Source organism: Zootoca vivipara, chromosome 3, assembly GCF_965207765.1.
Source record: "Zootoca vivipara chromosome 3, rZooViv2.hap1.1, whole genome shotgun sequence".
Classification (NCBI taxonomy): Eukaryota; Metazoa; Chordata; class Lepidosauria; order Squamata; family Lacertidae; genus Zootoca; species Zootoca vivipara.
Genome location: NC_142586.1, coordinates 30656206 through 30682995, shown reverse-complemented (window position 1 = coordinate 30682995; position 26790 = coordinate 30656206). Strand labels below are relative to the sequence as shown.

The following is a 26790-nucleotide window of genomic DNA, read 5'->3' as shown; positions in this document are numbered from 1 at the left end:
TTAATCCAATGAGTGGGAGCAACTGTTGGGAGAACTTCTTTCTCAGTGAAGTTTGGTGAAATGATCCCTTCAATTTCCATATCCACAAATGGAGCACATAATTTTAAGAGGAGAATTTGCATACATCTCTGGTTGCTACCAGATTCAGGCTGCAATTTTCTACCCACTGAATTCAATGGAGCACAGATCCTCTTCTTGCTCGAGGTGTGGTGCCTTTGGGTGGCTTATATTCTTCTGCTCTTTTCCTTATCTTGTCTCATGGTTCCTTTTACCTCCTTTTTCTAGGGTGAACGTGGACTTCCGGGTTTCCCGGGATTGCATGGGATGCCGGCATCTAAGGTTCAAAACAAATGCTTCTTGTAAAAATTGGTAGGATGTTAAAAAGTATCAAGGGATGTTCAAAAGCGGAAAATAGTGCCTAGTAGCTCGTTCATTGAAAATACAACTGGTGAAATTACTTTATTCAAGAACTTTTGGCTTCATTTATTTTCAATTAGTGTAGGCGGGCAGCTATACTTACTTAGGATGATCATCTTTTATCTACTCTTTTCCATCACAGGGGCCACGACAAAGTGCTAAGCAGACAATTCTCTAGTATACACCCCACCCTGGCCAAGAAAACTGGCATTCTCATTTAATTTATATTGTTTTAAACAATTTTAAATATTGTAATTTAAATAGTTTTAACCTGCTCTGGGACCTTATGTTGCAGGAAAGGGGTTCTGTTTTAAAAAGAACTCTGGTAAGTTTTATAGCACATCAGCTTCAAACCATGGTTTACAAAGCGGTCTTGTTAAACTAACCAGACTTCATTTGACCTTTTGCTGGAACATAATGACAAACTGATGTTCTGTGAAACTGAAGGTAGAGGCTAACAAAGTTGGTTTCCTGGCCACACAGGAAGAAGAGAGAAAAGGGGGGGGTGCAGGGGCTTGGTGTTTTGCTTGGGCTTATCCACAGAACCATGGTTTAGTGTAACATGTAGATATGTTGCCCAATGTCAGTTCAAAACCTGTCTTTTGTGATATATTCCTGAGATAGCCTTGTACTTTAGTATACTTCTGATAACCTACAACATGCAATTGTTTAAAATTTTGCTTAGGCATTTGTTTGAAATTTAGCTTTTCTATATTGAACTTGCTATAAATTGTTACCAATGGATTTTCATACAGTGGAAGACCATGGGTTTTCATTTCCCCCTGCCATTCAGTTATTCGGTTGAGGTGCAGAGCTGCTTCCCCAGCACCAGGCATTGTTGCTGTTTACTGGGGCAGTATAGGGACAGAGTAGGGTTGTTACAAAGTTGTCGCTTTGTTGAGTGCAGCAGCAGCAATGTCAGATTGGTTCTGCTGGTGTGCCTGAGCAGCTCTAACCTCGCTGCCACCCTGACCTTATCCCACCAAGCAGCAGTGATGTTGGTATTTTAGAGGGCAGGTGTGTGGCACCGTCCCATCATGCTGGCCAATCTGACTCCATGGTGAAGGCAGACTTGCATTCTGTAAGGCGGTTGCTTGAACATATATTTGCTGCAGTCTTAGGCGCTGGTTTCCAGGACAGCAAATGTGTATTCAAACCACATCCATATCACTTAAATTGTTCCTTCAGTAGCACCTTAAAGACCAACTAAGTTTTTATTTTGGTATGAGCTTTCGTGTGCATGCACACTTCTTCAGATACAGTGAAATGTATCTGAAGAAGTGTGCATGCACACGAAAGCTCATACCAAAATAAAAACTTAGTTGGTCTTTAAGGTGCTACTGAAGGAATTTTTTTATTTTACTTCGATCCAGACCAACACGGCTACCTACCTGTAACTTAAATTGTTGCCTATCTCACTGATTCCCAATATGTGGAACATCCTGTCCTGAACAATGTAAGTTGTTCTCTTAAATCAAAATGATTTCTGTATGCACATTCTTTAATCCAGGGTGACAGAGGACCTAAAGGCGACCAAGGGCTACCAGGAATTTATGGGAAAAAGGCAAGTATAAATTTAATATTAAATTCGTATTGCCGGTAGAAATGCAGGCAGAGTTCCCTGAGCTCAGCATTGCATACAAGCTTTGGGGTTCAAGAAGGCTTCCAAAGGAGAGCTGAATGTCACTAGCCCCCAAATTCTTTCCTCCCACCTGCCCTGCCAACTCTCTTTAACCCCACCACAGCTAGCCATCTTCACAACATGTTCCTTCCTTCTGTGCTTTGCACAGGGAGAGGGAAGTTCTGTCCCCCTACCCTAGTGCTCTGGCTTCCTCTCTCCATGGCTAGCAGGATTTTACCCTGTGATCTGTCCTGGTCTTTGCTTTAGAACAATGGTTGCAAATGTGGTATCCACCCAAATGCTTAGAAAGTTGAGGTAATTTTAATCCGCTTTAGTGTTTTAACTTTTGTATGTTTTTAAGAATGGTTGCACTTTTTTCTTGGTTTTATTATTGTACCTTTTTCTGGGCCACTTTGAGGTTTTTGTGGTTGTTGTTGTTACAATTAAACACTGTATAAACTTTGTGAAATGAAATGAAATGAAATAAAATGAAATGAAATAAACTCCCATCAGCCTCAGCCAACATCACCAATAGTTAGGGGTAGTAGGAGTCCAGCAGGATTTGGAGGGCACCATTTTGGCCAGACCTTGGTCTAGAAGACGTTGGCTGAGGCTTTCTTTTCCCCGCTGTAGTTGTGTTCAATGTAGTCCTAATGCTACGGTCCTGTCAGTGCAAGGATTTCTCCCCCTCTCCTTGTTTCACGTACCTGCTAAATCTCTTCCCACAACCCTCCAGAGCAGATTTAGGGAGGTGCGGGGTGCGTATGGGGAAAGAGGTTGGAAATTCTTTTATGTTAGGGCTAACTCTTGTACTAGCACAAAAAGTTAATAGAATACCTCCCTGTGCCTTTCAAACAACCTCCCTCTCTGTTACTGTCCTACACCTGCAGTACTTGTGGCATGTTTAAATCCCTCATTTTCGTTATTGCTCTAGAATTAGCAGGATGATGATCCTTTCTCTTGTGATGGAGGGCAGAGCGTGCAATGATGTGTTCCTTTCACCTTTCCCCCCTGGTGTCTCCTGCCTTAGCTTTGGCAGGAGCTCTGTATTCTCCAGTGAAAGGCTGCCATGCCTAAAATCACTCCAGATATTCTAGTATACACCAAACACACCCTACGTGCCATTCAGCTGTAGAGTGTAAGTGCTCCAGGTTTATGAACAATGGGACAATAATCCTGCCATGGTCATGCTAGGAACTGATGAGCTGGCTTTCCTCACTGCATGTGTATGGATGTTGTGCCATGGATTAATCACTCTGGAATTGCCTCAGGTCGTGATGACACACTGGTTTACTTTGCTGAAACAATACAGTTGCCTTGCTTATTGCCTTCTTTTATTCTTTTGACAGGGTGCAAAAGGAGAAAGGGGTACAGCAGGTTTTCCAGGAATGCCTGGGAGGCCTGTAAGTTTCATGTTGTTGCTTTCCCTTTCCCTTTTGACGGTTCTCTCCCATTACATAATGTGCATAATAGCATCTTCACTGTATTCCCACAGGGAAATCCCGGGAGCAGCGGGAAAGATGGCATACCTGGAAATCCAGGTTTTAAGGTATTTGAAATATTGAATCTATTCAAATGCAATAGGACAAATACCTTGTACTGAGAATGAACTTGCATTAAGAATCTATGAGCTTGGGCTTGAGCTCCCTGTGTTTTATTATTTGTTTATTATAATTTTTATCCCATTTTTCAGGTGCATATTTTCTCCCCAAAGAGCTCTCATCAGTCAAACAGGCTTACAGACTAAAAAGACAAGGCAAACAAGGGAAGGGGAGTTAGTGGGAAAGGACAGAGGAAGGAGGTAAATTTGACAGTGCTGGAATGCATTTGCTTTTCAAGCAGTCATTCCTATTCACATTCCCTATTGTCATTCATATTCTTCCTCTGCTGGTGTTCTGGTTTGGATAGAAGCAATGCAGCTACCTGGGGACCCAGGTGGCGCTGTGGGCTAAATCACAGAGTCTAGGGCTTGCTGATCAGAAGGTCAGCGGTTCAAATCCCTGCAACGGGGTGAGCTCCTGTTGTTCGGTCCCAGCTCCTGCCCACCTAGCAGTTCGAAAGCACATCAAAGTGCAAGTAGATAAATAGGGACCGCTCCGGCGGGAAGGTAAACGGCGTTTCCGTGCGCTGCTCTGGTTCACCAGAAGCATCTTTGTCATGCTGGCCACATGACCCGGAAGCTGTCTGCGGACAAACGCCGGCTCCCTCGGCCTATAGAGCGAGATGAGCGCCGCAACCCCAGAGTCGGACACGACTGGACCTGATGGTCAGGGGCCCCTTTACCTTTAATGCAGCTACCCCCACCCCTTCCCTTCGCTTCTGCAACCCCAAGGCAATTGGCAGTTAGAGGAGAGGATGAAAAGATTTAGCACACATGCCCCATGCAAAGAGCTAGCAAAGATTTCTACCAGGAAAAAAGAAAAGAAGAAAGGAAGCACAGTATTTACTTAGTCCCAGGAGAGGTTGTCTGGGATCTCCCTTGTGAAGGAAAGCCTTAGTAGCCTCCCTGGAGTTGGGGAGGAAACTGATTGCAGGCAGGCATGGTTTTTTGCCCAAAGCAGCCTGGCTGTTTCATTTCCTATAGCCAGATGTTATATTAGAGAAGGGGATAACATTTGTGAAACTTGCTGGGTCCTGTTAACTCCTGCATGCCCAGCTCATTAGTTGTGTGATGCAGCAGCTAAAAGGGTGATGCAGCAGCTAAAAAAGCCAATGCAATTCTGGGCTGCATCAATAGGAGTATAGCATCTAGATCAAGGGAAGTAATAGTACCACTGTATTCTGCTCTGGTCAGACCTCACCTGGAGTACTGTGTCCAGTTCTAGGCACCACAGTTCAAGAAGGATACTGAAAAGCTGGAACATGTCCAGAGAAGGGCAACCAAAATGGTCAAAGGCCTGGAAACGATGCCTTATGAGGAACGGCTTAGGGAGCTGGGTATGTTTAGCCTGGAGAAGAGAAGGTTAAGGGGTGATATGATAGCCATGTTCAAATATATAAAAGGATGTCATATAGAGGAGGGAGAAAGGTTGTTTTCTGCTGCTCCAGAGAAGCGGACACGGAGCAATGGATTCAAGCTACAAAAAAGAAGATTCCACCTAAACATTAGGAAGAACGTCCTGACAGTAAAAGCTGTTCGGCAGTGGAATTTGCTGCCAAGGAGTGTGGTGGAGTCTCCTTCTTTGGAGGTCTTTAAGCGGAGGCTTGACGGCCATATGTCAGGAATGCTTTGATGGTGTTTCCTACTTGGCAAGGGGTTGGACTGGATGGCCCTTGTGGTCTCTTCCAACTCTATGATTCTAGTTCTCTTGAGACAGCTTGCACCCACGAGAGAAAGCAAGTAGAATGATCCTACAGGTTGTTTTTTTTGGGGGGGGGGAGAGAGCTTGTATTTGAGGGTGTGTGTGCATGCCTGTGTTTCAGTGGTTACCCTGTTGAAGCTGCAGCCTAACCAAAGAGCAATACAACTCAGGACCAGGTTACTTGAGAGGCCGCCTCATCCCTTGAATACACAGTAGGACACTGTGTTCTGCAGGAGAGCTTCCCCTGCTAGTTCCAAAGAGATCAGAGGCCCCACTGCATAGTAACTCAGAGACTTTTCAGGGTGGCTGTCCCTGTTGCGTGGAACAGCATTCTGGTTAAGATACGACAGGCACTCACTATCTGAACTTTCTGGTCAAGCTACGACAGGCACCCTCTAGCTGCACTTTCTGGAAACAATTGAAGACATTATTTGTGCTGTTTTCAACTATTTTAAAGCTGTTTTTATATTGTATACATTGCCTTGAGACATATATGTGGAAGGTAATTAATAACTAATAATAATGAAATGTATATGAGAAGGAGGACTGAAGTCATATGCAGTTACTTGCATTTCATTTATCTTTTTAATGCTGCCATTGGTGCCGCCCCTGTACCGAAGCTTTCTTTGTTGCTTCAGTAGAGGCTCTTGTAGTCACCCCTGTTCCTGTAAACTCAACACATGTACAGTCCTCATGGATCCTTTTCCTTCATGGGTGGTGCTGGTTTGGCTGCATAACCAACAACACTCAGTAGCTGAAGATGAGAAATAGAGGGAATAGGGACAATGTATTGGATTGTCATCTGAATGGTTTTTCCTGCTGGTGATGTGGGCTCAGTGCATTCTTTTAAAATTGTATGTCTTTATGTTTGAAAAACATTACATTCTCGAGTCACTCTTTGATAACAAGAAGATACAGAAAAGGAAGAGTTTGCTGCACATGTTCTCATTTTCTTTAAGCTATAAAAGCAGTAGTCTCTTATTTCTGCTGGAGTAAAATGTTGTCAGCTTGCCTTTGAACATCTGCTCTCCATAAAACACCACTTTACTTTGGGCTTTATTGTAATCAAAATCAGAGGATTTTTACAAGCATCTTTGGAGATTTCTGCTGGAGCCTTCCTTATTTTCTTAGAAAAATTCAGAAACAGATTTATTCTTGGAAACAGTAAGAAATACTTTGCTGCACATCAAACCCATCCTTTCTACAATTTGGCCTCTGTGTGGTCACACACATGGGGATGCTCTTCTGTGGAATGATCCAAATGCAACCCTTCTTTGTGAAATGGGTGAGTTTTTTCTCCCCTGTCTCTTTCCATTGATTCTAGAAATGCTGCAAAAAAAATTAGATTCAGCCAGCCTCACCCTTCTTGCTGCAGACAGATCCACATCAGGCATGATTTGCAAATTTCTGAATCATGGTTGCGGAGTTTCAAAGCTTTGGCTAAATCAAGCCTGCACAACATGCTCCCTATAGTTTCTTATGATAACCAGTGCTTTACTTTTATCATGCTGGCTCTTTGGTAACTATAGTTAACAAATTATGAACCACAATTGAGATCATGCACTCCCATTCCACAGCTCCTTCCCCTTGCAGAAGGAAGAACACACCCAGTCCTTAAATAACCACAGCTAAGCAATTAGTCATTCAGCACCGGCGCTAACCATGGTTAAGGCTAGCTAGGATTTCCCCTCACAGTAGTATCTGAAATGCAATTTAAACTGCAGATTTGAATTCTGGGTGAAGGGGAACTGGACAGCTTTAATGTTCGCACTGGCAGTGCTTAACCATGGTTCAAGGGGGGAGGAGTGTGTTTGCTTTGGGGATGGGTGAGGGCAAATCACAGCACTTCTGAGACTGGCTCCTGATTTCTTAATTGTCAGGGAGTCACTGTAATTCTGCTGCATCCCTCCTTGTTCAGAGGTGATTCAAGCTGTGGTTGCAAAGGAAGGACCTCACTTCGTAATTCAAGCCAGGGCTACACTTTCCTTAAATTCAACCCACAATTCAGTTTTATCCTCACAACCCTGTCAGTTATGTTTAGTGTGAGAGATGGTGACTGATCTAAAGTCACACTCTCAGCTTTGTTGCTGAGTGGGGATTTGAGCATGAGTCTCCTTAGCCCTTGTCCGACAACCTAACCACTGTACCCCAGTCTCCCTTACAATGGATATCAGTGACTTAAGGAGTCTGTAGTATGAACCATCACAGCTAGCAGACAGAAAGACAGCCAGGCTTTTAACAGGTTCCATAAAAAGAAAAAGAAGTTTGGCAGCATTATGCCCAGAGTTAGTTTTACTGCCAAGGCTGCCAAGTCAGCCTTTCAAATCAGTTTGTTTACATTTGAATAAATATGTCGAAGTACGAGCAAGGCAACCTTCTTCCTTTGTTCTCGTATTCAGAGAAAAATAGTGACTGGTGCAGTCAACAATTCCAAAAAAATAATGAGGGTTTAGAGATCTAAAGGACATGTTTGTGTGTTTCTGAAATTTGAGTAAAGCTGCCACTTGCCCTGCACTGGATGCCGTTCCCAGAGGGTTCTCTGACATTCAGGAGCAGCTCTTCAGGGTGGGGAGGATGAGAGGCTGTAGTAGGGAGGAGCTTTAAGATATGACTAGTAGTCTGAAGACACCTCTTTGGATCTCAGGCAATGTCTGCAACTCAGATGAGTGCAGGAGGATAACCTAAACAATGGCTTGGCGTGGTGGGAAGAAATGTCATAGCTATTCATGGCGGTGTATTATTTTTCCAGCAGATTTTGCTCATTTCCTCTATATTGGCTGAAGAAAGCACATGTCCTTTTGTGAAATAAAGCCCTGCACTGAAAGGCAAACATTTTAACTAACTAATATTTTGAACTACTGTAATCTTAACTGATTGTTTGTCATCAATATTAAGGGAGAAGACGGACAGCCAGGTTCTGCAGGACTAGAAGGAAGACGGGGAGAACCTGTAAGTTCACCCCCATGTTTTATACTTCAGTTATATTTTGCACTAATATTTTGTTACAGTTTTGCAGGGGTTCAACATTTTTCTTGGAAATATATGTTTTTAGAGGTCTGGTGTCAAGGAAGTTTGAGTCCAGTTTGCTCTATTATACCGATGAGTAGATCAGGCTTACCCTCAAAATAGTGGCTCACAGGCACACACAGATGCTTAGAATCAGGGAACAGTGGAACCCACTTCTGAGTAAATAGAGGTTTGTATTGCATTTCTATGTAGACCTCAGTGTAAGGATATCACAGTGTGATGAGCAGAGATGGAAGGGATCTGTCATTTTCGGTTCTCTCCAGTTCTCATTTTCCCAATTTTAAATTCAGTTCTCCATATTTGCAAAAATACATATTTTTAAAAAAACCCACCAGCATTTTTGTGTGAATTTATTTTAACAAGCACATTTTAATGCAGTTTTGTATTTTTGCAAGCAATTTCTCCTAATACAATTCATTTTTGTATGTTCTTTTCGCTACTATAGGCATCTTTGTATTTGACTGTATTTGGCTTCTTATATTGTTCTGGAAAGTACAAATTCAATAGATTCAGATTTAAATGTGAACTGAATTGAATCCCCCCCCAATCCCTAGTGATAAGACAAAGTAGTTCTCTGAATTCACTTGCTGACGTAACCAGAGTGCACCTGCGCTTGGGAAAAAAAAAGAAATTCTGAGGCTGCACTTCAAATTAAGATTCTGCCAATGTGAGTGACCTCATAGTCTAGGATGCATAAACACTGAATGAGCAAGAGAACTGAAACTTGCTTCTTCTGATCAGCAGTCTATGTGTCCTAGATAATGACTACTAAATATATAACAAAAAAGTTGAATTAACTGAATTGCCCACTCCTCCTATAATTCAAAATCATACACGTGTTTAAATGTTAGTTTGTTTCAAACACTTAGATTTACAGTTATTCATGTGAGCGAACATCACAGAAATTATTATGTAGTTACAGTGGTCTGAAACTAGTGTACAGTGAGGATAAAAATTGGGTCAGTAGAAACATATGATACCATTCCGTGTCCAGAAATCTCTGCTAGTAGGAGATGCTTGAGGAACATGCCTGGACCGCTGTCTGCATTTTTGTTCATTGCGCTGACTTCAGCCATGTTTGGTGCCAGGAAAATCAGTGTTTGTATTCCCTATAAACAAACAATGTTATTCTTCTGCCAGCAAAATTTGGAAGCAAATGGTTTAAGCCCTTCTTAAAATTTAGGTCTGTGCTTTATTATCTACTAGCCCCTTTGAGTCTGTAAAAAGGTAGAATATAAATCCTAAAATATAGCCAGGTAGGTAAGTTGCCATGTGACTCTCAGATCTTCTTTCTTATTCTTGAACTTGCAAAATAACAGATGCATTGAAATACAATTTCTGATGTAAGTGGAAACCATGGTTTCTCACTACATGAATGTGCTCCGTGAATGTGTTCCCCAATCATCCAAAACAGATGTTAGAGGGGGGGCTGATAGGGAGGGCATGGGGGTAGGAGAGGAAGAGGAAGTCCAGCAGTGCGAATGGAATTCCATTGGATACAACGCTAAGACTGCTGAGCCATTGGTTGGACTGTGCCCAAGTTTTTTTAATGGATAATTCTTCCAATGCAGAAGAGAATGTAGTAAGAAAGTTTGAAGAGCAGCAGACTAGACATGTCATCAATAGCAGCGATAACTATATCTTAACACCAATCCCTCCATCTGCTAACAACAAGAGCAGATTTGGTGATCTGAGTATTAGCCAAGGAAAGATTTCAAGGATATTTATTTTCTCCGAAGACTCTTAGGTTTTTGAACAGAGATCAGATACATAAAATGGCACATTTGAGCTTCTATTTAAAAGTACAGTAGTGTTTATCCCTGTTGCTCCTGCAGAAAACTTCTGAACAGAGAAAAGAAAGATATATTGGAGATGTGTGTCCTGTTGAATAGGGTTAATTCTACAAAGGACTTCCCCATTGGCTATTTTCCCCTTAAGCCAGTGAATCATGAATTATTCCATACAATTTATTCTAACACTCCCAGAGAGTGGCACTTTTCCCATTTGTAGTGCTTCCAAAGATCCTGTTTCCCTTGGTGGTTTAACAACTGCATGAAAAATCTGTTTTGTATTACCGTTTGATTAGAGACAGGCATTCCTTATCATTTCAGTTAATGCAACCCTCACAAAACTTGGGTTTTTTTAATGACACAGATTGAATTTAACAAGTTTTGTGGCAAGGCTTAAAATATAGGCCTGATCTTTTGATCACCCAGAAATATTACCCTGACAATTAAGGTAATGTCTGCCTTTCCAATCAACTGCATACAGTACAAGGCTGTTAACTTACTTTGGCTATGAATCTGTGTGTTGCATGTAAAGAATTCGTTTAGTGGCTTTCTAAAACAATTCCAGAACTCAAGATGGTTTAAGTGTGAAGCAAACTTTTAAAAGGGGTTCTGAATGCCTTTCTTGAACACCTTCCTTTGGGACTAAGCCAGCCCTGTCACTTAAAATGAATGCAGGCTAGGAAAGAGAGTAAACTATACCCGGAAAGCAAAGGAAGAACACAATTTTGTAGGCCCTTCTGGGGTTGAACAGACATTAAGTAGCCTTTGCAGCTGCTGGTAAGTGATATTTGAATAGGAAAACAAGGCTGATGGGAAACTACTTTTATTTTAGCAGCCTCTAAATTCTGCAGGGCATTTCTCAATGTTCCATATATTAATCATTAACTTTACAATGCTTTTTTTTCGGAGATTCACCGAGATATTCCAGACGTGTCATTTATTGGTGAGTCATAGGAAAGTGGCTGAATTCAGAGAGGCTTGATCCAGATACCTCTCTAATTGGGGCTGCTCTGCCAAAAAAAGCTTAGGATAAAGTCTAATTCCCATAGGTGATAATACGCTGCAGCATTTCTTCTGCTCATTTCAAGGGCTTGCTTCATTCCGCCTTCTTCCCATCTTACTTGCCCTTATCAGAGATCGTCAACTTGGTGCCCTCCAGATGTTGGACTACAATCTGCCACAACCAATGTGGGCAGTGCTTGTAGTTTCCCACCACCTGGAGGGGCGCCATATTGGCTTCAGAACAAATGCCAGATGTGTATTGTTCAAGAACAAGTGACTGAATGCCTTGCTAGTGCCCATGTGAAACTCCCTTCAGGAGATAATCGCCTCTCCAAGGCAACCTTTGTCAGGTCTCCTATAGAGCTATTTCTCAAATTCCCACAGGCAGCCCATGTGCCACCTGCACGCACAAATCTGTGGATTTAGGACACTGATCAAACACTGACATTTAGAAAAGTCAGTGTCCTGTTCCAACAAGACATTTCTGACGTGCTCCTAAAATTATTAGGGAACAATAATTTCAACAACTACAATATAGAATTATAGATCAACGAGGAAGGATCCTTTACTGGGGTAGAGTCGGCACACCAGTCAGTTGACCTGTCAAATATAATTTGGCTATGGCCACCCACTGTCAAGAATTCCATGAAGCCAAGAATACTATGTGTAGGTGGTGGTGGACTAGCTTTGACAAGCACCTCTATGGTGTCATTAGCAAGGGCAGGAGTGAGACTAGTTTGTGTCCAGGAACTGTGGCTGGTGGTGCCATACCAAGCATGGCAGCCTGGCAAAGGTTCTTCTACTGGGGCTTTGCTTTTACCTCAGGCATCTCCACAAACAAGCCCAGAAACAGTCACCATTGGAAAAGTCACACCAGCAAGGGCCTCCCATACTGTTTTGAAACTGACTTCTATTTATTTAAATAATTGTTATCCCTAGTTTTATTTCTGTTTAAAGTTCTTCTTTAAAATAAAGAAGAACTTTGTAACTATAGGCTGACCTGGATGTTCCTCAGTAAAAGTCAAATAGAGTAGCTGTTGAGTACACTGTTTGTATTTACAGAAACATTTACCTAACATTTTAGTAATTCATTCTGATTTTTCAAAACTTGGTTTCATCGTTTCACAGTAGCTGCTATTTTGATTTTTTTAAAAAATAGCATCAGTATAAAAACTGTTGGTGGTTGAAGTATCTCTGCTTGTTTTGTTCTTGTTATGTTCATGCTTTAAAAATACTGGTTCATTATTTGATAATGGCCAGTCAAATATCCAATACTACATAGGGATTCTTCATTTAACCTACACAGTTTTAGGTGGGAGGCAGGGTGGGAGGAGGAAAGAGCCCCCTGTTGCAGGCTCATTTCCATCAATGGATCTCTTTGCCCATTTTCTCTGTGTCTTTCACAACCCGTTTAAGGCTCACCCCACAGTTTGAGAGCTTATGCTACATTTGAAACTTTCATTGTTGATCTTCTTGCCAAATGTTCCATAGTCTGGTTATTTTCCTGCCAGCCTTCTGTGTATCAAGGAAGAGGTATTGTGTAACTAGGAAATTTAATTTTGAAGGAAAAAGTAAATGTGTCTGGCCTGTTAATAAAATCCATCCAGATGATGACTGATTCTTCCATCACTTGTTCTTCATACAAATGTCTGTACCAACAGCACCAGCCTTTATTGCACATTATCCAAATGGGGATAATGAGGAGGGCAGTGGGAACAAACATGTGGGTTTTGCCCCCTTCCACCTTGCATCTTTGTTAGTTGCTGAATCATGGAAGATACGTAACTATAGGCAGGCAGGGAGCTGGTTGTATCCATGGAAGATCCCTACACATTTTGGAACACTTGAAGTCCTTCCACAAACTGGAATGATGAAAATCCGGTAGCTTTCTTGTCCCTGGTGCTTCCCTTCATGTTTTTACCTCTCCACTTGGATACTTCCTTGAAGACAATTTGTTTCTGTGTGTGTGTGTGTGTGTGTGTGTGTGATCATCTCACTTTTTAAAGGTGAATTTTACTATTTTGCTGTTGCTGCTGGTGACCCTGCATTTATCCTAAACCAGCTTTCAGAATTACAATAATTCCTCAGAAAACAAAAATGGTTAAAGCTAATGAATGAATAAAAAACACTTGAGTTTAAGCCTATTGGCTATTACCCCACCTAAAAACAAAATAATGTAAGCCACGTTTAATACCATGTCGTGGTGTTCATGGATTACAGGGTATTGGGGCAGGACCAGTTTTAGGAGAATATTGTAACTACGAAAAACCTTCAGAACTAAGAAAATGAAAAATCTCTGTTGCTGCTCTTTTTGTCCATGTAGTGGTGAATCAACCAGAAAATACTTATGGATTAATTTACAAAGTGTTGCCTGGGCCTCATTTTTCAGAACATCTCACTTGAGTTTGTTCAGTCTTCGTTGGCTACAAAATAATTTGTGAATTCAGTTCATGGCACTGGCTTTTAAATCTAATGCTCTGGTTTGAGTCCAGGCTTCTTCTTTTTTTAAGGAACTCCTTTTTCCTCACGAGCCTGCCAAGACCCTGCCTGCTCCTTTGCCACCAGAAACCTGGCCTCTTATAATGCAGAACAGGGAATTTTTGGTTGTGGGACCCAAATTGTGGATCTTCTTGCCCAGACGCGGATGGCATGGTGGAGCTGTGCTGCTCTCCTGACCTCCCTCTGGCACAGTCACTGCTCCATCTGGCAGGAGCACTGGGTTGGCTTGATTGGCAGTTTTGCACTGTGCCAACCTTGCGACTGCCTCTGCCCTCTGCCTGGTATGCTGCAGTGAATCAGCCAGAGGACAGTCAGATGGGCAGCACAGTTCCACCCCACTGTCCCCTGTTATCCTTACCTCAGCAGGTCCTGATTGGCTTTTTGAGATTCTGTTAAGAACTTGTTTTTGATTTTTGCCAAGCCTTGGGTTGGTTTAAGATATTCATCCAGTGCTACTGTTAGTTATTTTTAGTTGTTTTTGGTTTAAAGGTCTGTTTCTGTTTATTATTTTCACATTGTGTTACATTTTTTAACTTGGTTATGAAGTGCTTTGGGGCCCCGTGGAGGGCTGAAAGGCAGGATATATTTTGTTGAAGAAAAATATAAAAATAAAAATGTACAATGGGGGAGAAATGGAGAGTATTGGGCCCTTCAGTATAACATGCAGATGGGCCTGTAGATGTACTGTTGTTGGTCATGATTATTTGTCCTGTATCAGCCATGCTCGCTGTAAGAATAATTGCTGTAGCATTGCTTCTGTGTTTGCTTACCATAACTCCCCCCCCCCAATATTACCACCACGTTCCTACAACTGATGTAGTGGACTCTAGTCCATGAAAGCTTGTTCCATAATACAATTTGTTAGCCTTTAATGTGCCACATGACTTGTTGGTGTTTTTTTTTACTTTGCACTGAAGCACATTTTAGTTTTATTTTCTTTCCCTGGCAAAGGCAGCTAGACAAAATGTGTTTTCACCTTACTTAGCTCAATTCATGGGCATGAAGCCCAGTTGCTATTGTATTTGGAAGAGTCAACATCAAGAAATTCTGCACCACGCCGAGATTTCTTGAATTGCTGGAGTCCCCAGCTTCAATTTATATTTTGAACTCATAGTTTCATATAATGCTTTGCAGCATCCCTCTAGTAATTGGTTTGTTTGTTTATATTTAGCCTACAACGTTTCAGGTGGAATTCAGTATTGCACTGTTCCATTCGTTACACCAACATTCTTGCTTGCCAGACGGAATGATAGCTCTCCTCCCCCACACAATGTTCTGGGGGGTGCTCTCAAAAAAGCCAATTGTGTTTTTTTTTTGCACAGGGCTTCTGCTGATGGGCTGGTTAGGTCAAGATAGCCTGTTCAAAGAATCAGTTTGCCATTCTAGATTGAACCTTCGTATACATTAATGTGCTTGACATGGTGAAAAGTCCACAACTCAGCACTAGGGTATGTGTATGTTAATCACTCTGGTTTAGTTTCCCATCCGTACAATAGACACAGTAGTGACTTACCTCACAGGGTTGTGAGGCTCAACACAATATTATTATTATAATAATAATAATAATAATAATAATAATAATAATAATAAATTATTTATACCCCGCCCATCTGGCCAGGTTTCCCCAGCCACTCTGGGCGGCTTCCAACAGAAAAATAAAACACAATAATCTATTAAACATTAAAAACCTCCCTAAACAGGGCTGCCTTCAGATGTCTTCTGAGAGTCTGGTAGTTGTTTTTCTCTTTGACATCTGATGGGAGGGCGTTCCACAGGGCGGGCGCCACTACCGAGAAGGCCCTCTGCCTGGTTCCCTGTAACTTGGCTTCTCGCAACGAGGGAACCGCCAGAAGGCCCTCGGTGCTGGACCTCAGTGTCCGGGCAGAATGATGGAGGTGGAGACGCTCCTTCAGGTATACTGGACCGAGGCCATTTAGGGCTTTAAAGGTCAGCACCAACACTTTGAATTGTGCTCGGAAACGTACTGGGAGCCAATGTAGATCTTTCAAGACCGGTGTTATGTGGTCTCGGCGGCCGCTCCCAGTCACCACTCTAGCTGGATTAGTTGTAGTTCTGGATTAGTTGTAGTTTCCGGGTCACCTTCAAAGGTAGCCCCACGTAGAGCGCATTGCAGTAGTCCAAGCGAGAGATAACTAGAGCATGTACCACTCTGGCGAGACAGTCCGCAGGCAGGTAGGGTCTCAGCCTGCGTACCAGGTGGAGCTGATAGACAGCTGCCCTGGACACAGAATTGACCTGCGCCTCCATGGACAGCTGTGAGTCCAAAATGACTCCCAGGTTGCACACCTGGTCCTTCAGGGGCACAGTTACCCCATTCAGGACCAGGGAGTCCTCCACACCTGCCCCCTGTCCCCCACAAACAGTACTTCTGTCTTGTCAGGATTCAACCTCAATCTGTTAGCTGCCATCCATCCTCCAACCGCCTCCAGGCACTCACACAGGACCTTCACCGCCTTCACTGGTTCTGATTTGAAAGAGAGGTAGAGCTGGGTATCATCCGCATACTGATGAACACCCAGCCCAAACCCTCTGATGATCTCTCCCAGCGGCTGCATGTAGATGTTAAAAAGCATGGGGGAGAGCCCAGGGGTCTGAACACTCATCCCCCCACCACCACCACTCTCTGAACACGGCCCAGGAGGAAGGAGCGGAAACTGGGAAATGCTTTGCAAATTTGCTCTAGAAATGATTCTCAATGCTTGTAGCAATTTATCCATGTTGCCAATATATAACAATACAGATATTTGAAACCCTCCCCCAAAAGTTGTGTAGGTCTTTGTTCATGTTGTTCCATAGCCAAATGTCAAAACTCTCACTAGTAGCATCATTCCAATCCTGTTAGGTCTTGCTACTAACTTCTGAATACAGTCATACCTCATGTTACATCCGCTTCAGGATGCATATTTCCAGGATACGGACATGCTGAACCCAGAAGTCCCAGAACGGGTTACTTCCGGGTTTGACAAGCATGCGCAGAAGCGCCGAATTACGTCACGCGCCTGTGCAGACGCGGCGCTTCAGGATGCGGCCTTTTCATGTTGCGAACGGGCCTCCAGAACAGATCCCGTTCGCAACCAGAGGTACCACTGTATAGTGCTTGTTGCTGCTGAGGTCAGTGAGGCTTGCTGCCTCTTCAGTGCGCTTAAATTGCAGACCTTTGAAAAGCCATTTCCCTCAGTGTTTTTATAATCACCACCTAATGTGATAGGCTAAGTCCAGGTCACATGATCAACAGGTGCCCTTCCAGTACAGGACAATTCTTGGCAAGCAGGTCACGTGACATGTTCACAACAAGCAGGATCAGTTTTGCGTGTTGTCATTTCAACAGGGCTTTGCGGTAATGATGGCAGCTTCTGCTTGTCAAAAACAAGTCATGTGACCGGCTCATTTGCAGCCTGATCCAAATTATGGTAGTGAATGAGTCACTAGAAATACAGTGTGGGGAGATAGTTCATGGCAATATTGCCAAACCAAAAAGAAGCATTATAATCAGGTAGTAGAGACACTGAGTACTTTTCTCAGTATTCCCTTGCCAGTGTTCTTTGGTGTAGGCGGGAAGGGTCACAACCCAACCCCCAGCTACAGTGGGGGTGGGAAATGGGAATAAAAACAAAAATCCTCACAGGAGCAGGACAATAATAACGGTCTTGTTTCTCAGAAATTTTCCAAATAGAAAAGTAAAAGATGACTAACCTAGCTGCAACTGGAGCTTCAGATAAACCAGCTGCTTTTTAGATATTTTTTTTAATAAAAAAAATATTCTCCTCCAGGCCAGTATTTCACAAAATGAAAAGGAAGTTTCTTACAAAAAATATAAGTTCACTGGTAGTGGGCTTTCTGAAACCAAGAAAACAAACAAAATGCCATATTGGTGCAGCAACAATTTTTACACCGAGATAAAAGATTCATAAAATAAAATCCAATAGAGCATGATATTTAATGCCAAAGGACTGAGCCAATTTTAAAGTGGGTAGTGTAACTTGATAGGTTAGAAGCACAAGATACAAACTGTTCAGCAAAGTAAAATCTAGGCAAGAATATTAATATACCTGTAGTTGGTGATGCGGAAATTAGAGATTTCCAATGCTATATGCTATATCAGGGGTCCCCAGACTACGGTCCGCGGACCAGATGCGGTCCAATTGGCCTCCCATTCCGGCCCGCGACGACCCCCGCCGCCCGTTGCCGCCGCCCGCTCTTGCAGCGCGCTGCGCGGCGGCGCACTTCCAGATCGGGAAAAAATCGCCGAAAATCGTTTCTGCGCATGCGTATGGGCCTCTCCCGACCCAGAAGAGGTCATTTCCGGTGCACTTCCGGGTCGGGGGAGGCCCATATGCATGCGCACAAACAATTTTCGGCGATTTTTCCAGCCTGGAAGCGCGCCACCGCACCAGTAAATGGTTTTGCGCATGCGCACTGGCGCGCACTCCCCCACCCTCCGGCCCACTGCGCGCGCACTCCCCCGCCCTCCGGCCCAAAGGCGGCTAAGTCTGGGGACCCCTGTGCTATATGCATTGTCAATAATTATGGGCTGGTTCATATGTACACAGTTCAAGAATCTTGTCAATTCACTGAGTGAGTGTGTACCCTGCCTACTCATCATATAGAGCAATGTGCAAAGTTGTCAGGATGCACATGTTTATGATCAAGTGTGATTTTTCTGCTTGAAAATTGTGATGGACTAAGCAAATTTTGGGGTGCAACACACTCAAATGTATCTTGCACCTCATGTTGCCTCATATGCATGTGCTTGCCTGTTTCCATACCCATATCTATGAGAACCCTGCACAGTAAATGTGTAAGCAGTCCTAAGTGACAACCTTAAATAATGTTGTTTCATTAACTTTCAAAATGTTTCATCTTCTTTTCAAGGGAATGCCTGGGATCCCTGGAGTTCAAGGAATAAAGGGAGAAAAGGTATTCATAAAGATATAGAATTATAATACTGCACTTTTTACACACACACACACATTCTGTGACTGCTTAAATTCTTTGGGTGGGTTCCACTGATGCCCCTTTCACTGATGGAAGACATCTGTCAGTGGAATGGATGGGGAGGGTGAGATCCATGAAACAGCAGGCGAGGTGTTGGGGGGAGGAGAGATTGTGCTGACATAACAATCTCCTTAGCACTACAGTGGTACCTCGGTTTACAAACACAATTGGTTCCGGAAGTCTGTACTTAACCTGAAGCGTACTTAACCTGAAGTGAACTTTCCCATTGAAAGTAATGGAAAGTGGATTAATCTGTTCCAGGTGGAGTACTCAACCTGAAGCGTACTTAACTCGAAGTATGAGTGTAATTGGTTCCGGAAGTCCGTACTTAACCTGAAGCGTACTTAACCTGAAGCGAACTTTCCCATTGAAAGTAATGGAAAGTGGATTAATCCGTTCCAGGCGGTCCGTGGAGTATTTAAACTGAAGCGTACTTAACCTGAAGCGAACTTTCCCATTGAAAGTAATGGAAAGTGGATTAATCCGTTCCAGACAGGTCCATGGAGTACTTAAACTGAAAATACTCAAACCAAGGCGTACTTAAACCGAGGTATGACTGTATGCTGAATTCAGTACTATGCTGAATTCTAGCTCTTACCATAGGGATGCAGTCTAGTTTATAGCCTTTAGTTTTAAAAGGTAATTGTGGGTTGTCACTGGTGTAGATGTAAAAAGGAGGAATGGGGTATTCTTTGGAATTCATTTTAAAAATGCTAAATTTATTTGAAATTTGTTCTTGCATTTCAGGGTGAAATTGGACCACCAGGGCATGAAGGAACAAAAGGATCACCAGGGACACCTGTATGTCTGTGGTATTGTATTTTAACAGTTTTTTTATTTAAAAAAATAGAATTATGGAATCAATAAGTTCATAAGGCTGAATCAAGCAAATGGGACAACTGTACAGTATAGACTTGATAATCAAATCCACTTTGTTGATCCTATTATTACTGCAGAAATTACAAACAATATTCACTTTGTTAAAAAAAAGGCAAGTGTTACAGTCCATTGAATATAACTGCACTAAATCATGCCTCAAGAATTAGAACCTTTAGGTCAATACTGTAAGCACACCATTCTGAATTGTATTACATTTACGGTGGGTATTGCGTGTAAACTTCCCCTAAAAAGGGGAAGCTGTCTGTTATCCCAAAGATACGTCGAAAGGCTTGCGTGTGAGCTTTCAAGAGGACAAATGTCACCCATTTATTTGGGAACTTGAAAACGATTGTTTCCAGTTTATTATACTCTTTTTATAACTACGAGGCGCCTCTGTTCTGATCTGGTAATAACTTCCACAAATGATCTCTTTTCCAGTGTGGATGGTATTAATTTTCAGCAGATGCTAGGCCTCATGGCAAGTGGTACATCTTTCATTTTGATGGTGGAGATGGTTTTGGAGGAGCTGGAGCGTTAGTCAGCTTTACAACTTGCGAATATGACTTCTGTTTGAATTACACTTACGAGAGACTTAATCAGCTGGAACCTTGATGATATATATAATATGGCACTAAGAGATTGCTGTTGCGAGTATCGGAGACAGTGGCCTGGCGCAGACATCTTGCTGGCCATCTCCCAGCCTTGGTCAGCAGATGGAGCTGGGAAGCGTGCTCTGTGTGTGTGTGTGTGTGTGTGTGTGTGTGTGTGTGTGTTTATATGCTCTCTCTTCCGCTTGAAAATCACTCCAAGTCTTCTTTGCTCAGAGTTATATTGTTATGCATTATATTTGCAATGCTCCTAGCTTCTCACCGGGAATGCCGTCTAGTTTATATCCTTTAGTTTTAAAAGGTAATCATGGGTTGTCACTGGTGTAGATGTAAGGAGGAGGAAATTCATGAAAGAAGAGGGGCAGGAGAGCAAGCGTGTGAGATTGTGGCATGCTCCTAATCTCCTCATGTACTTAGGTTGCTAGCTCATTAAGTCTGCACCAAGCCAATAAGGAAGCCAAATGGAGCGTAGGCTCTTGTGTGTGCTCTGGAGCACAAACAGGAACTTGGCATCAAAATGACAAAATTAGTTCACACGTGGATTGGAATTAAATTCTGCTCACAAGTGTGGAAAGCTATGAGAAACAACCTAAGGCTTGCAAATTTATCCAGCCAGCCAGCCATCCTGCAACCCTTTACATATAACATTGTCCTTGCATGTTGCAGCAACTTGCCTGTCAACCTTTATTTTCCTGGAGAAAAATAGGAACAGTTTTCAGTAGTAAATAATGTTGCTGTCATCTAGGCTGTTATGAGTTGGTGGAGGGTGGCAGACCCCTTTAGTCTCTGGATCCAGCAAAGGTTGAAAGCTAATCAAGACTTCTAATTCTGGGAAATGGCCAAGCTAGCTTCCTGCTGAGGCGATGGGGGATTAAGGGGCTTGGTGCCAAAAAAGGGACATGGGTGGGGGCCCTTCCCTCAAGAGATGAAGCCAATTGCAAAATTTAAAGTAGCAGTGATGTGAGCCAGCGAAAGGGGAATAAGCTGGATTAAGGGCCAGAGAGCAATGTTTGATGTCTGTTTGAATCCAAGGCGTGGCAATGGGAGAAACAACACCCTTTTGGGGGGTTGATGCTGTGAACCTCTCCATCGCAGGCTCAGGTTTTTATTTATGCATAAATAAACCAAATATCATAGAGACACTCTGTCATGCCTCATTCCCAAAGGAAACACAAACCCTGGGTAAGCTCCTGGAAACTATCCCTGGAATCTCACACTGCTTGGAGATTGGGATGGCATGCAAGATGGACCGTAAATATCCCACAAGTTTTATATTGTTTTATTATTGTTAGTAATTGCTGTCTGCAAGCTTTGCATTGCCTGTGTTCCAGGTTTAGATCTGCCCTGTGCTGTTGTGTTCCAATATGATTTCTATTTTCCTAATGTCTTAACTGACAGCTATTCTGGTTCCTATATTTTTGTGGGATTCATTTCCTGGAGGACTTATTACTATTTTTTATTACCAATTTAATTACCGAGCCATTTCATTGAATTACCAGTTCATTCCCATTTTATTCTGTCTCCATTTCCCTTTTAAGCATACATGTACTCACAATGCATGGAATATTTGAATATTGTGAGTGCCACAGAGGAAAATTGACCAAAATATAGAGTGGGTTTTTCCTTCTATTAGTCACAAAGTTTGTTCCAGAAAAGAACAGATGGAAATCCTGCTGACAGTTTATATGTAATACATTAGGGAAATTCAGTAATAAATTATTATTAAGTAACAATTATCCTCATTATGGTTGCCAGTTTCAATAATTTATTGATTTATCTGCCATAAGATTGGAAGGCAGTGTTGGTTAAATTATTTTGTTTTTACTCAAGTGGAAGCCTTACATATGAATTCTATTAAGTGATGAAACAACAATTTAATACATTTTATCTTATTTATTAAATTGTTGTTTCATCACTTAGGATTTCATATGTAAGGCTTCCACATACTGTGCAAGAAAAAGGATTTTAGTAAAGTACTGATTTTTTTAAAAAAAACCTTAGACTTTTCCTTTTAAGAAGTATAGAGAGCTACCTCTCATGACCTCATAAAACTCACAGGGATATCCTTATTTCAATTCCTTGTGCTTCAGTTGTGTGATAGAAAGAAGGCAGAACTGCTCAACACCTACTTAGCCACTGTCTTGACCCTTCGGGGCCAAACTAACAGAATGAAATACAATAGGGACAAATGTTAGATCCCGCATTTAGGCAGAAAGAAACAGCTGCACAAATATAAGATGGGGGGACACCTGGCTTACTAGTAGTACATGTGGAAAAGACCTAGGGGTCTTAGTGGACCACAGGCTTAACACAAGTCAACAGTGTGATGCAGCAGCTGTTCTAGGCTAACACTATTCTAGGCTGCATCAACAGAAGCCAAGTACCTCTACAATTCTATGATTCTATGAAGTATATGCTTTAATTCTGTCCCTAAATTTTAAGATCAAGACACAGTTTGCATATCTATTAAGATTTGACTGGGCAGGCTCTCCCTCTGATTATTTACTGGAGACTTTTATTTCTGTTTCTTAGGGTCTTCCTGGACATGAAGGATCATTGGGTTTACCTGGAGGGCCTGGGCCGAAGGTATGCTGTATGCCTCTAGGCTGAATGTTTAATGCCTTGTGATTTTAGCTTTTGAAGACATCAGTTTTAAGAAAGTGAGAGGGAATTAAAACATATAAGGAGCTCTGTATGCTGTGTAAGCATATTGAGTTTAGTCTTTGGGAACAAAGTTCTGGAAAACATGGCAACATCAGCAAATTAATGTGAGAAGCGAATGCTTCTTTGGTCACTATATTGTAGCTTACAGTAATTGCATGAAGGGCTCCATGCACAAAAAGGGGTTGCGAGGCCTCACTTCCAGCTGTATCCTTGAGGTCACATGATTCCTTAGTGCTGCTTCCTGATGTCCACATATTAATCAGGTACATCCCAGCTGACACAATCTGCACAGGGAAGCCTGTCTGATCAGGGTACCAGCTCCTGGGCCATCTGTGGTTTTCCCAAATCAGCATCTATGTTCATTTCCATGACCAGTAGCAGTTGGTAGGATGGTTGGCATGACATTGCTCACCTGGCTTCCCAGTGCTGAGCTTTGCTGCCAGTTACTGAGAGCACTCGAGGAGAGGTGGCAGGGAGGCACTACTTACAGTTCAGAATTCAAAACCCTGAAATTTCTGCCTAGTCTTAGCCACAGTTTGACAGGCATTTTTTTTTCTTGTAAGTTAACTGTTTAGGTAGGCGGTTCTCTTCCCAAGTGACTTCAAAGATTGCTTCATCAACCTGTCAAAATCATTATATTCACAGGGCAGCAAGGGTGAACAAGGGCAGCAAGGGAAATCGGGAGTGCCAGGTATTAAGGTAAATGTGGCTAAGTTTCAGTTTGTAATGATAACATCTTTGTGTTGAGAGCATCGATATAATACGAAAACTCAATTAGTGACTAATAGAAAAATTAACATTCTTGGTCTAAATCACAAAATATGCCTGCCCAGATTAGTTGATGAACTAACTTTCATTTAGTAGTTAGGAACTTGATCCATGGATTACACTATGATTGTGATCCAGTGGCTTGTCCTTCCAGGCATGAAAGAAGAGAAGGGGAGAGCCCAGGAACCCACGGTATGATGTAGGTTGTACTCAACGCAAGAAACCATGGTTTCCTACGTTGGTCCATTTCACATGCAACTGTAAGCCAAACAAACAAATGTGTGGGTTGCTGGAGAAAAGATCACCTCTGTTTTGCTCTTCCTCCAGACCTGCTACTGTTGAGATCAGCCATCGTTTGGCTTAGCATTACATCTCAACCTGACCTCATGGAGTGAGACAATCCATGAACCCTGGGTTCAGACATAATACAAAGCCAAACCATAGTTTAGCTCACAAACAGCATGGTAGCAGCAGGACCAGAGGAGTAACAAAGTGGCTGTGATCTTTTCTCCAGCAACCCACATATTTGCTTGTTTGTGCCAAGACATGGTTTGGGTTAGCATTATGTGTGAACTGGGTCTATGTCTTAACAGTCCTTTGTTCTGACATGTATAAACACCCAATTCAGTCATTCATTCATTTATTTATTTTTAAAAAGATTGCGCAGCAGAACAGGTTATCTTTACAAATGTGTATTTCCAAACCACTCTTTGCTGAGACAGCCCAAATGTACAGAACCCTTCCTTCACTCACCAATAGGCAGAGCTGCTCATAACTCTGCTGGATTATGAACCAGGTCCTCTTTGTAAAATAGTTCAATGTTTTTCTTAGATTAGTATTTTCAGTGGCTTAAGGAAAGCTTAACAGCAAAGCAAAATGTTCGTGATTTTTCTTTGGTACATATAGGATGGTTAAAGCAATGCATACCTTAATCATTCATTATATAATCTCAGATTTATAGAGCTGTTGTATTATTCAGGGAGAACAAGGGAGACCAGGTACTTCAGGTGAACCAGGCTATCCCGGGATACCTGGCACACAGGGTTTAAAGGTATGTCTGCTGCTGTTTAAAACACTCTGATATATAGAATAACTGCTAAGTGGTTTATGTTTTACAAGCACTCTGATTGCATTGCATGGTATTGCATGGTAATTACCTTTAACTATAAGAGCTAGATAACAGTCACCTCCATTCAGGATCACAATTTCTGAGTCTGTTGCCAGTTTCCATGCTTGTTCTGCTAACTTGTATTGATGAAAAATAGACGCAGTCCTAACTACTGTATACCTCTTAATCTCTGGCAATACTCTTCCTTAGTTCCTGTCAGTTCTTTCAAAAGAAGATACAACAAGAATCAAGGGCTGGATTATATGGTATATAATCAGAGACTGCAAGATACATGCCAATGGGTTAATTTTCACAGTTAATTTTATTTTATTATAGATTAATTTCATAAAATTTATACACTGCTTGATTGTGGGGGGACACACCCTCAAAGCTGTTTACAAAAGGTAAACCAGTAAAATCAAGGAAAATTCACTACCATACTTCAAAACATACAAAAGTTAAAATACTAAAACAGATTAAAATTACCTCAACATTCTAAGCATCTGGGTAGACTTGTCTAAACAATAACGATTTTCATTCAAATTAATTTAAGTTTATCTGTGCTAATGAAATAGGGACCACAGACAATTAAAAGGTTTTCTTCTTGATTGTATAACAGCTAATGAAGTTAAATGACATATATAGAAAACATAATTTTCGGGAGGGGGGGAGATGACAGCATTATGCTTCCCCTCCCCCATGTTATAAATGATACATGTGTTTTACTATCGACAATATTACTGACATTTTGTGTTTTATTCTTATTCATACTTTTTTAAAAAAAATATGGACTTAATTGCATTAAGAGGAAGGGGATCAAAGAGAAGCACAATTGATTATTATTTTATTACAAAGAATCAGATAGAGGGGAAATTACTGGCTGAGATTCTAGATGAAAGTTGTCCATTCTTGGACATTTTGGATTAGTGAGACTTCTAGTGGCCATTATGTGCATGAGATTGCACATTGCCTTGCCACAAACAGAAACACACTTATGTTAAGATTTCCATTCCCGTTTTCTTTCACAAGGATTTTGTGTAGTTGGAGAAAGCCTCTGTGGCTGACAGTTTGATGTTTTGTTGCTCTAGTGTAGTTACATATATTATTTTTATATATATTGTACGTGTGTATTACTTTTATTTCACCTATGTACATAATCATTGTAAATTACATTTCAACAAAAGTTGTTTTTTCCTCTTATTTTCAGGGAGATAAAGGAAACATTGGGGAAAGAGGCATCCAGGTATAAACTTTTCAACAGTTAAAATAACTTGGAATGCCTGGTTGCTGTAGATAGTTCACTCTATATGGCATTAGTATTTTTAAACGAAAATAATTACTCTTAACAAAATGTCAGAGCATGGTATGTCCCACAGACCAAGCAGTAGTCAATGTGGTGTCCTCCATATGTTCTTGGATTTAAACTCCCATCAGCTCCTCAGCTGTAATGACCAATAGTGAGGGATGATGGGAGTTGTACTTCAGTAACATCTGGAGGGTAGCGTGTTGGATACTCCTGCCACAGATCACATCAAGCATGCTGAGTTTTCCTCAGCATCATGGTGCAGTAATGGTGTTTGAATAAACCTGGATATAAGTTGCCCAAAGCCTGATCTAAAGGATTAACCACATCAATCTGAAAATGAAAAGTTACAATCTTTACAGTAATATTTTTTAACTTAAAAAAAATGGACGGAGATATAATTCTTTAATAGCCCAGCTAGGTTTAGGTTGATTTCTAAAGGAGAAATTAAGCCGCTACTACTCAAAACAAAATTTAGTTCCTAAAGGCAGTTGGGTAAAACAGGCAATTTATCTTCAGCTTCATGGAATATTTGACCATTGTCAAATAACAGAAGATTGACTGAAGGACATGCCAATTCTTGATCAATGTAATGTTTTGTATGTGGTGCTGCCTTTCGAGACCAAAATGTGTAGTGTGCGTGCGTGTGTGTGTGTGTGCGCACACACACATACACAAAAAACACACATTCAGAGCTATTTTTCTAGGAAAAGAGGTGCTGGAACTCACTATGAACACCTCCCTTGTTCTCTTATAATGGCAATGGAGCCTGCCTGAAAGGTTCCA

General features: G+C 41.8%; 1 protein-coding gene across 1 annotated transcript in view; it reads left to right on the top strand.

Moving 5' to 3' along the window:
- Window positions 1-26790, top strand: part of COL21A1 (collagen type XXI alpha 1 chain) — an 85424-nt gene that overhangs the window by 46007 nt on the left and 12627 nt on the right. The window contains exons 13-23 of the mRNA XM_035109767.3: window positions 286-339; window positions 1928-1981; window positions 3388-3441; window positions 3534-3587; window positions 8236-8289; window positions 18552-18596; window positions 19422-19475; window positions 22694-22747; window positions 23471-23524; window positions 24573-24644; window positions 25909-25944. Of these exons, the coding sequence (XP_034965658.2) occupies window positions 286-339; window positions 1928-1981; window positions 3388-3441; window positions 3534-3587; window positions 8236-8289; window positions 18552-18596; window positions 19422-19475; window positions 22694-22747; window positions 23471-23524; window positions 24573-24644; window positions 25909-25944 (585 nt within the window). The remainder of the gene's footprint in view (window positions 1-285; window positions 340-1927; window positions 1982-3387; window positions 3442-3533; window positions 3588-8235; window positions 8290-18551; window positions 18597-19421; window positions 19476-22693; window positions 22748-23470; window positions 23525-24572; window positions 24645-25908; window positions 25945-26790) is intronic.